This window comes from Cnephaeus nilssonii, assembly GCF_951640355.1.
Source record: "Cnephaeus nilssonii genome assembly, chromosome: X".
Lineage (NCBI taxonomy): Eukaryota > Metazoa > Chordata > Mammalia > Chiroptera > Vespertilionidae > Cnephaeus > Cnephaeus nilssonii.
This window is the reverse complement of record NC_137071.1, coordinates 12,957,198-12,968,725: the sequence shown is the minus strand read 5'-3', so window position 1 is coordinate 12,968,725 and position 11,528 is coordinate 12,957,198. Positions and strand designations below refer to the sequence as shown.

General features: G+C 57.4%; 1 protein-coding gene across 1 annotated transcript; it reads left to right on the top strand.

Annotated features, from left to right (window-relative positions):
* Positions 1–637: 637 nt before the first annotated feature.
* Positions 638–11,412, top strand: ARX (aristaless related homeobox; the record flags this gene model as incomplete). Its single annotated transcript, XM_079764391.1, has 5 exons — positions 638–833; positions 2,485–3,331; positions 5,978–6,023; positions 8,690–9,018; positions 11,172–11,412. 5 exons carry the CDS (start codon positions 638–640, stop codon positions 11,410–11,412), a joined length of 1,659 nt encoding a protein of 552 aa, XP_079620517.1.
* Positions 11,413–11,528: the final 116 nt, after the last annotated feature.

Below are 11,528 nucleotides of genomic sequence, written 5' to 3'. Positions count from 1 at the left end.
TTTGAAAAAAAAGTGCCAAGTCGGTCTGAACGCGAACCTCAAGGTCTCGCTTCCAGGGAGCGAGGGCCTCCGGTGGGTGGAAGGGGCGCACGTCGCCCAAGTAGCACCCACGGGTCTGACATCCGAATAAGCTGGAGCTTCAGGCCAGCCCTAAAGGGTTAACGGAGGAGCTGCAAGAAGAGGATGCAGAACTTTGAAAGTTGTTCATTAAAAACAAAAAAGAGAGAGAAAATTAACTAGGGTAGTGCCCACGGCTCCCCCCCCTCCCGCCCCCGCCTTTCCGGAATCCAGTCCGGGTTTTGCGCTCATCCCACAGACGGGCCGCAGCCAGGCCTCTGGTGAGAGCCAATCAGAGGGCGCCTCTGAGCACGTGGAGGAGAGAGACTCCAGAGCTCCGCTCCCCGGGCTCACTACACTTGTTACTGCCTGTCCTGAGCACGGAGAGGGCGAGCTCTGGCCACCGGCAGGGCAGGAGCCGGCAGCCAACAACTAAGGGAGGCAGAGAGACACAGAGATCGCAATAATATCCATTATAACCCCCATCGCCCCCTCGCCCCCAACACACACCCATCCATCCCACCCGCCAGGAGAAGCAGAGAGCGGCCCGCTTTCTGCGCCCAAGGAAAAAGCCCCAGCCATGAGCAATCAGTACCAGGAGGAGGGCTGCTCCGAGAGGCCCGAGTGCAAAAGTAAATCTCCAACTTTGCTCTCCTCCTACTGCATCGAAAGCATCCTGGGCCGGAGGAGCCCGTGCAAAATGCGGCTGCTGGGAGCAGCGCAGAGCTTGCCCGCCCCGCTGGCTAGCCGCGCCGACCCGGAAAAGGCCTTGCAAGGTAAGGCTGCGCCCGCCAGGCACCTGCAAAGGGCTGTGGGCACTGGTTTGGATGTTAGATGATGGGGTTCAGGGCCCTGGGGTGGTCAAGATGGAGACGGAGGAAAGAGAGGGAACAACTTTGAGGCCTGGTGTCTCCAAGCTTCACCAGGGGCTCTCCCCCTCCCTCTCTGCTTCCAGAAAAAGCAGAGGCCAAGCTTCTCTTTGGGGGCCCTTAGGTTCTTGGCGTTGGTTCTTAGGTCGTTTAATTGCCCCCTTTGGTGGCCTTGGGGGTGTTCGGAAGAGGCGCGGCAGGTGCTGGGTGGACCCTTGTAACAACTTGGTGAAGACAAGAACCCCCAAATCTGAGAGTGGGGGGGGGGGGTGTCCAGGCAGTCTGAGTCTTGGCCTTTCCTCTTTGGAAGATTTCTTTAAACGTGGTACTCTGCTTTTATTTTTTTAAACATTGTATGTTAAACCCAACCTTTGCAAAACAGCTCCCAGGGATTCCCCAAATGCTACTTACTGTATTTGAAATGTATGAAATGCGCAGCTTCTGGATGCTATTTTTTCTCTGCTATGTTATTTTTAAAAATAGAGTTGAGATGTTTCAAAGGTTTTGTTTTTTTCTAAATTTAAAAATTCCATAACAACTGTCGTTTTGCTCCGACTCTGTTACGCTCAAGTTTCGCCTTGAGCTGGCTGCAGAGGTGTCACAGGGAAAGAATTGTTGATTTCTTCTTAAACCCCAAAACCAGCCGTCCAGCCACAGGGAAGACTGGAGCGGATGGTGGGGCGGAGAAGAGGCCATTTAAAATAAGACTGACTTCTTCCTTTTCTTTTTTTTAGCCTGCTGTGGCACCTGTGCCAGGCACTTCCTCGAAGGGAAGGGGCAGGTTTGCCTGTTGCACCCCCCCCTTCTACCCCCACTCCAGCCCTTCTGAGCCTATTTTCGCCAGGACAGTTTTTCTTGGCTTTTTGGGGCAAGGAGCCCCCGCCCCGCTTGGGCTGCTGACTGCTGGGGCTCGGCCATGGCTCAGGGCCGCTCCCCTTAGGGGTCCCCCTCGGGCCAGCGCCCCTCTGGCCATCCAAGGCCCCCAGGGCCGAGCAGCAGGCATTGTTAGTGCGCAAAGCTTTCAGGGAGACAATCATTTTTTTTAAGTTGTTGAATGTTTTTAGATTCGCCCTGCCCTGAAATGGGAAGGGGAAAAAGTGAGAAAGAGGACAAGGGAAAGAAAAAGAAATGAAGAAGGAGAGAGGTGGTGGTGGGGGTGGGGGGAACGCACAAAAAGAGAAAGGAAGGAATGGGGAGAAGATTAAGATAAGCAAAGAAAGGGAGCAACTGTGAGAGGAAGAGGAGAGAGAAATGGAAGGAAGGAAATAAAAGGAAGAACAGGAGAAGGGAAGGAAAGAAGGGAGGGACGGAGGAAAGAGAAGGGGAAAAAGGGAAACAAGAAAGGGAAAAAGAGAAAGATGCAAAGAAAAAGGAAAAGCGAGAAAAGTGGGGAAGGAGGTGAAGGGATAGAAGTCTGGTGACACGAGGGGGCAGGCAGAGGTGGGTACGCCGGGGCCCAGGCGCCCAGGGAGCAGGGGCGGGCCGCCCGGCAGCGGCTCTGTCCCAGACGCCGGCCCGGCCCCCGGCTGGCCCGCTGACCGCTTTCCCTTGCCCGCAGGCTCCCCCAAGGGCAGCAGCACCCCGTTTGAGGCCGAGCTGCACCTGCCGCCCAAGCTGCGGCGCCTGTACGGCCCCGGCGGGGGCCGCCTCCTCCAGGGCGCCGCGGCGGCGGCGGCGGCGGCAGCGGCGGCCACCGCGGGTCCGCGGGGGGAGGCCCCTCCGCCACCGCCACCGACCGCGCGTCCGGACGGCGCGGGGGCCGCCGTGGCCGCCGCCGCTGTCGCCGCCGCGGCCTGGGACACGCTCAAGATCAGCCAGGCGCCGCAGGTGAGCATCAGCCGCAGCAAGTCGTACCGTGAGAACGGGGCGCCCTTCGTGCCGCCACCGCCCGCGCTGGACGAGCTGGGCGGCCCGGGGGGCGCCGCGCACCCGGACGAGCGCCTGGGCGCAGCCGGCGGCCCCGGCGCTAACCCGGCGGCGGGTGGTGGCACGGGCGCCGAGGAGGACGAGGAGGAGCTGCTGGAGGACGACGAGGACGAGGACGAGGAAGAGGAGCTGCTGGAGGACGACGAGGAGGAGCTGCTGGAGGACGATGCCCGCGCGCTGCTCAAGGAGCCCCGACGCTGCGCCGTGGCCGCCACCAGCGCGGTGGCCGCCGCCGCCGCCGCCGCCACTGTGGCCACCGAGGGCGGGGAGCTGTCACCCAAGGAGGAGCTGCTGCTGCACCCGGAGGACGCCGAGGGCAAGGACGGCGAGGACAGCGTGTGCCTGTCTGCGGGCAGCGACTCCGAGGAGGGGCTGCTGAAGCGCAAACAGCGGCGCTACCGCACCACGTTCACCAGTTACCAGCTGGAGGAGCTGGAGCGGGCCTTCCAGAAGACGCACTACCCGGACGTCTTCACCAGGTACGCGCGCGGGGAGGGCCGGCGGCCGCGGCTGGAGGGCGCCGGCGGGCTCCGGAGGACAGAGGCGGGCGGGCAGGGCCCCCCCCCCCCCCCCCCCCCCGCCCCGAGCTCGGGGCCAGGACTTCGCTCCTGCGCTCGCTCCACTCCGGCGCCATCCCCAACGCACCCACCCCTGCTCACCGGGAACTCCCCACCTCCTCTCCCCGGCCCCTACTCCGGACTTGAACTTCAGCCCGGGACGATTTCTTTCCTTCCCAAGGAGGGTCTATCCAGTTTCATTTTTTTTTTTTTCCCCAAGCACAAGTTTTAGAGAGAAAGAAAAGCCCTCTCCAAAGGGCGCCTGAACCTGCCGCCTGGGAGAGGCGAGTTCCCTGCGCGCAGAACGCGGAGGCCCGGGGCGCAGCGACCCGGCCCCGGGTTCCAGGCGACGCGCAGGAAGCTCTGCGGCTCCTGGTCGCCGAGGCAGAGCAGGGGCTATTTTTGGTCGCTGCGTGGGCGCTAGATCCCCCCCCCTCCCCCAGGCTGATGCCCCAGGAGCCGGGTGGGTATCGGTTACGCTGTTCGCAGTGAAGCTGGAGCCGGCGCCTGCGGAGGCCTTTCAGAAGCCCCGAGTTCTGTGGTGTGAGGACCCGAGAGAGAACCGGAGGAAGTCAGAACGGAGCACTGTTTGCGATCGGGCACACGGGACTGTCCGTGCAGCTCTCTCCCCTCTCCCCCCATCACATGAACCCGGCGTTCGTTTCCTGAATCCGGGTTTACAGGGTGGGCAGTAATCGCTGGAAGCCTGGCCAGCCTTAGACGGAACAGCTGGGGGGGGGGGATTTTTCTGTTTGATGGGTGGCCAACCCAACCCGGGTGTTCCGCGTGGTTCCGCTCCCCTCCGAGCCCACCCGAGTGTGCGTGTCCCGTGTGCGTGTGTGTTTTGGAAAAAAGCCGGTGAGATTACTGGGCCCCTGGCCCCCATTTCTTCATCCGACCTGGGGTGCCAGCCCAGCTGGGACCTTCCTCCCCCACCCCAAGGCCAAGGTCTCGGGCTCCTGCGAGGAGCCAGGGTTAGGGCAAACTTCTCCAGCGGGGAGGGAGAAGGAGAGGTGCCTGCCTGCCTGCCGCGGGGCTCCTGAAGCTCGGGCAGCTCTTTCGCAGGAGACGTGTGCAGCTTTTCAATGTGCATTTTGGAAGCGGAAAGCTGCCCGCCCCTTTGAACCGAAGGAGCGACTGCTGCTGAGGCCAACTCCAAAGTGCAGTTGCTCTGGCAATTAATTGCCAAACGCTCTCCTAACCCGAAACAGGAAAAAAAAAAAAAAAAAGGATTGGATGCTGGGCAAAGGTATGAGATTTGGTCATCTCTTGAGCTAAACTTGGTCCTGCCCCATGTCTTCCAGGCCTTCATTATCATGAAACATATATGTATCAGTGTGTGCTGTCCGATAGCTAAGGAGCAGGCGGCTTTTTGCATTTACCACACGTGGATTGCAAAAGAAGAAAATGATGTGGTGTCAGTTGGCATCCGGGTCTGCCCTCCTTTAGCTTCTCCAAGGGGAACCAGAGCCGGAGATGGGGGGTAGGGGGGCCGCTCCTCACCACCACCCCACTTCTACCTCTTTTGGACCCAGCGGTTGGTTAGAGCCCTTGGGATCTTGCTGGGCGCCAGCCAGGAGTGCGGTTTTCATTTGCTGGTGCCCCCCCAAAGCAGGGGGCGGCCAGAAGCGCTTAGGGAACCGGCTTTCTCCGGGTCCTGAAGTTTCGGGTGTGGACTGGGGGCTTGGCAGTGCAACCCGGGTCTCTGGCTGGGGCAGCCCCCCCCCCCCCCCGCTCTTTCGTATTAGCTAGTATTAGCTATCGGGGAGCCAATTATTCTGGGCGCGCTCATATTTTCGGTAAACAGGTCTTAAGCCTTTTTACAGCATCTTAATGGTTTCCTATTTGCCTTAATTGTCGCAGTAATAACTGCAATGACGGGGTAGGGTTTCAGTTAAATTGACTTCCCCTGAGATGGGCAGGGTTTGTAGTGGGCACTGGAGTCAGGAGGCGCGCAGAATTTGGTTTAATCGAAAAATTACCCCACTGAACTCTTAATAAGCTTAACATATCTCCAGAGGGTAATGGGGAGTATGACCTAAGGGGGTGAGGGAGGGAGGGAGGGGGGGGAGAGGGAGGGAGGGGAAAGCAGAGAGAGAGAGAGAGAGAGAGAGAGAGAGAGAGAGAGAGAGAAAGAGAGAGAGAGAAAATTTTTTTAAGAGGGCATAAACATTTTTAAAAATTGAGTGCCGAGTTCTCCCATTTACTAGTACTATTAGGACAAAACATGATATAAGCACCGAGTGTGTGTGTGTGTTGTCTAACTTTGTCTTAAGAGACCGTGAGAGAGACTCCCAGTGCCCAGTTCTCCTGACTTACTGACTCAGGAAGCCACCCTTGTCACCCTTGAATGTAATATGATGTGATATATACTATCCCATATCTGGCAGTGTTGTTGCGTTTTTAATGTTCTCAATCAAACAGTAGGCGCTCCGGTGTGGAAGGGATGGTGATGCCCACGTGTTGGGGGGTGAGGGCAAGCAGCCAGGGGAGCCCAGCCAGCAGGGGAAGGAGACTGAGCGGCGCTGGAGTTTGCAGTGACCTCCTGTCTGTGTTGCTTTCTTTCAGGGAGGAACTGGCCATGAGGCTGGACTTGACTGAGGCCCGAGTCCAGGTGAGCTGCTCCCTAGACAGGGAGGAAGTGGGAGATGGACTGGGGGGAGGAATGGGAAGGGCATAGATTGAAGGAAGTGGGGGGAGTGGAGACCTCCTTTATTAAAGGAAGAGAAGCGGAATCAGAAAAAAAGAGACCTCAACCTTCATCCACGCACCAAAAGATATTAGAATCTGAAGGCCTGGGAGGGGGCAGGGGAAGGTTTCTGGGTTTGGGAGCCTTGAAGAAGAAAAGGGGTTTCAGGGTCACTGAGGCTGAAGTTCAGGGGCCCCCGCAGGAACCCATCCTTGGACTGCCTTCTCCTGATTGAAATAATGGGATGGAGCATGGATTTGGTTGTTAGACAAATCCGCTCAGCTCCAAGCAGGTATTTGGCTGCGATTAAGTCTCCGGATTGGGCTTCATAAAAGCCCACTTAGTGCTAGAACAAACAGGGCCATTTGAAGGCAAAATGCTGTTTGATTTCCCCTCTGCCCACACAAGGAGCTGGCTAATGCTATTTGATTTCCCATTTTTTATAGCAATGAGCCCACATTGATCTAATAGGGAGTGAGTGCAATGCTATTAAAGGTGTTTGCAGCCCCATACCAGAGTGCATTTCCGAACCCAGGCCTCATAACCAAAGAGACGATCAACACTGCGCAGCCCGATGGCCAACAGAAAACAGATGTCCCTGAGCTGGGAGCTGAGTGAATCACTTTACAGTCAAAATCGAGCGCTGATAAAGCACAATAAATTCCATATGGCTCATTTAATACACAACAGCTTCTTGCATTAGAGGGCTAATGATGAGGCCTGCTCCCCTCCTCTCTGTTGACACATTTCTCCATTGTCAAACAGAGATGTGACAGCAACTCCGCATTTTCAGCTCAGGGGAACGAGTCGTGGGAAAGTTAAATAACTTTTAAAAAGAAAGCGACTGCCCCCCTCCCCTTCTCCTCTGTCCCTATTCACGGGAGAAGATGTAATTAAGTGAATATGAATTATTAGAGTCCTTTCGTTTACCTTTGGGGGGCCTCAGAGGTATTAATTCAATAATGAGGAATTGCAGGGGGACATCTTGATAATTGCAGCTGAGCCGGGAGAGACGATCTGTCTGTAAAAGGTTTCCATGTCCTTTGAGGGCATTCTATCCCGCTGCCCCCCTCCCTGACTCCTTTCACTGCCCTGAGGAGTGGCGGATATTCTCGTCTAGACAGATTTGGATACACAAAAGCTGCCCACCCAGCTTGGTCCCATCTAGTCTTACCTTTTCAAGCCTCTGAATTTCCACACCAGTCTGTTTCTGCAATTCACAAATAGATTATTTGAAGGCGGTGGAATGTTATGGATGGGTCCCTTTTCAGCAGAATTTTTAAGTAATCAACTGATTTGGATTCGGGATTTTTCTTGCCCCGGGTGGCTGTCTAGAAGCCAAGCCAAGCTTAGCTACTCGCGCTAGTAACCACAGCCCCCAGTGTGTCTATTTGAAAGGCACGGATGTCTTTGAAACATTTTTACAACATATTCCTCTGGGATCATTTACATTATATTTTAATATAACTCTGTATAGCCTAGAGTTCATTCTGAATTTTTAGACTTGTGTGCAGGCATAAACCCAGCCCTAAAAATATTAATGCCTTCAGGGGAGAAGGAACATATATCTCGGCTGTGGGTGTGATGAGCAGGTCACATAAAAATAATTTCAGGCTCCGGGAGTTATTTTTAGACTGTGGTAGCTGCCACACTTCAGGTAACGGTCTCTACTAAGACTGCTTTCTATTAACAATTAGGAAGACACCTCCCCCAAGCCTACAACTATCTTATTTAAATAAACTATTTAAACCACATCCCCCCCACCCCCAGAAATGAAGGACCTGTTCGCTCCAAAGATGTGGGGAAAAGTAGAAAGTCGACAGGTATCCTGATTTCTGGGTGTCCAGGTAGTGCTGCATCCCTGGCGCCACTAGTCAGTGCCTGCCTGGGCAGAACCAGGCCCTGGCACAGCCCTGCAGGTGGCAGGCTGCGCGCCCCGTATTGTATTCCATTTCATGGGAACCAGACCCCCAAATGTATGCTTGTTCGGGAATTACTGTGGGCATTTCTTCCCTTCCAGCCCCTTCCAAACCTCAGAGGCCAACCCAGGACTCTAGGTGTTCAATAGACATGTTTGGATAGAATAAACGAACCGCCTCCCCATCCCCTTTTCAGAATAGAGCGGGGATTTTGCCAGCTGCTGGGTAAAGCTGAAGTAGGTGAAAATAGCTGATGTGCAGCAAAAAAAGCTGATACGCCTTCGCCACTCTGGATGTGAGCTTTCACCCGTTCCTCATAGCAGCCTTAGGAGTACCGTTTTATGACCCCATTTTACAGATTAGAAAACTGAGGTTAAGGGAGGTCGAAGTGACCTGTCTAAAGATGCACAGCAAGCAACCGCGCAGACTTTTAAACCTTGCTTCCCCCATCTCTAAACACACCCAACAACTTTCCTTCAACGTGGCAGGAACTAGGTTCGTTGAAATATCCCCTGGAAAGGGTTTGGTTGGCCCAGGTTTCCCCGCTGGCTTTAAGCTTGGGCTCCTTTGCACCACCCCGTCGGGGCCCCAGAAGTGTCCTCGAACAACCTGAGGCTGGAGAGGGAAAGGAGGGAGGGGAGCCGCACTGAACCGGGCTGTCTACGCTTGCAGGTCTGGTTCCAGAACCGTCGGGCGAAGTGGCGCAAGCGGGAGAAGGCGGGCGCGCAGACCCACCCTCCGGGGCTGCCCTTCCCCGGGCCACTGTCGGCCACCCACCCGCTCAGCCCCTACCTGGACGCCAGCCCCTTCCCTCCGCACCACCCCGCGCTCGACTCGGCCTGGACAGCCGCCGCGGCCGCGGCCGCCGCCGCCTTCCCGAGCCTGCCCCCGCCTCCGGGCTCGGCCAGCCTGCCGCCCAGCGGGGCGCCGCTGGGCCTGAGCACTTTCCTCGGAGCCGCTGTGTTCCGGCACCCAGCCTTCATCAGCCCTGCGTTCGGCAGGTAACACGCCGTCTCGGGGTGTCTGTCTGTCTGTCTCCCCCCCCCCCCCCCCACACACACACATATACAAACACACACGATCTGGGATCAGGGAGGAGACCCGGGACAGGCAGAGAGACACATCTTCTCTCTCTGGCCTAACCTAAAAGATTTAGCCAAAGAAAAGCATCTCTGATTTTGCCTCCAACTGTGGATCCGGAAGGGAATGACTTTTGAGGCTGAGCGGTAAAGAGGAGGGCGGTGGCAGGAACAACAACCAGGACAATGTTGAGTGTTCGGTGAAAGCTGTAAAAATACCATTTCAAGGCGGCGGCAGCCCAGGCCACAGGGGGTGTGTGTGAAAGTGTACAGGTGTAAGCTACTGGGCCCGGATGGCTGCACGTTTTGCAAAAATCCCTCGTCGTGCACTCAAGCCTGGCAGTCAGAGGAACGCAGCCCTGGTCTCCACGGGAGACCTGGGGCCACGGGCCCTCTGGGTGCAAAGAATTCTTTCCTCTTCCCCGGACTCTATCCTCCTAGTCACTCAAGTGACCCGCTGCCAAGCGTACCCTGTGTGTGCAATCCCCAATCCCCGTGGGGCACAAGACAACGAAATAAAAGAAACAGTTCATCGTATGTTAGAACTCCCTCTCTTTAAATGAACATCAAATGATGGAATAAAAAGTCTGTATAATCACACAGACAAAGAAACAATGGAGGGATGTATTAAGTTGGAAAGTGCGGTGAAAATAAAACGGATGCAGCGTCAACGATCTGTCTTTGGGAGAACAAAGAAATAATAGATTTATCCAACTGTGCAGCCACGTCACAAAAATCATCTTAGAGGAATGTTCAAAACCCAATCAAATAAATAGCGAGTGCATTGCAGTGTAGTGACTCAGTTTCCCCCCGTGGAACCAGGGCACGTTGCGCCCCCTCCAGGCCACACTTGATTTCTTTATGGCAAAAGATTGAAGTCCTGTGTTCCTCGCCCCGCTCCCCACCCTTTTCCTTTCTGACAACAAGCGACTTGTTAAAGCCTGCACACGGCGGCTGGGTACCGGGCTGCGAGGTCCCGGGAGCTAGAAAAGGGGTGCACTGGGCCGGGTATGAGGGGTTGAGAGGCAGGAGGCTCTCCTCCAGCTCTAGTGGGCTCATATCTAATCCTGGAAATCCCTAGTTGGCCCTACAGGGGCGGGGAGCCAGAGCCCTGGGGAGAAGCAGGGGGCGGGGTGGGTAGGGGTGGTGGTGTCTCCTGGCCAGGGGCTGTTCACGGCCTCGCGGCCAGAACCCAGGTGCTGAGTTGCTGTGCAAAGCGGGTGGCGGCAGCGCACAGAGCAATCCCGGTGCTGCCTGGAGGTGGTGGCACGGAGTAGGGTTGCAGGCTCGGATGTCTCCGTGCACCGCGTGCGTGACGGTGGGGGGGGGTCCAGAGGCTCTCTGGGGCCAGGGAAGGCGGCGGGAAAAGGGTGTCGCTGTGCCAGGACGCAGGGCCTCTGGCAGGTCATAGCCTTCTGTCCACGGGCAATCAACAGGCGGGCGCCTCCACCCGGACCTCGCGATCATTGGCCCGGGCACTGGCAGCTCAGCCTGGCACGGGCGGGCTGCCCTGTTGGCGGGAAGGTCCGCAAACGGGGCTGGATTTTCCGGGGCCAAAGAAGTCCGGGCAGATAAAGCGCCCTAGACTCTAGGGCCTAGAGAGAGTAGCAGTTTTGATTCTTCCTCCCCCCCCCACCCCGCTTCCTTTTTCTCTTTGTCTCTCCTTTTCTCTCTCCTGGCAAATAGTATTACAGGCAATTGGAGCTGCGGGTCTGGGAATCCAACCCCCTTCTTAAGGGAAAGCACAGAACCCGTGTAATGGGGCAGTGGGGTTTTGGGCCGCGGGACCTCTCTCCCGTCCTGCTTTGGCCTCTCCAGGAATATCTGGCCTTTTGATCTTTTTTTCCCTCCGTCTGCTCCCGGCCCTAGTAAAGCCCTCTCGCGGCGCCCGGCTTCCCGCCCGCCCGCGCCCCCACCTACTCCCCAGCCCGCGCGGCCCATCGTGGGCCTGCGCCTCCGCCCCCCCCCCCCCACGGCGGCGCCCCTCTGCTCCCCGGATCCCAGGCACCGGGCGGGTGGCGCCGCCCTCGGCTCCCGAGGCGAGGCCGTGACCGCGCTGTTTGCTCTCCCCGCAGGCTCTTTTCCACCATGGCCCCCCTGACCAGCGCGTCGACCGCAGCCGCGCTCCTGAGACAGCCTGCTCCCGCCGTGGAGGGCGCGGTGGCATCGGGCGCGCTGGCCGACCCCGCCACGGCGGCCGCAGACAGACGCGCCTCTAGCATAGCCGCGCTCAGGCTCAAGGCCAAGGAGCACGCGGCGCAGCTCACGCAGCTCAACATCCTGCCGGGCACCAGCACGGGCAAGGAGGTGTGCTAAAGGCTGCCGCGCCCCCGCGAGTCCCGGGCGCGCGCCCCCCCCCCGAAGGTCACCTCACTCAGCACCACTCAAGACCAAATGGAAACAGAGGACCAGCACACTCCCGAGAGGCCACT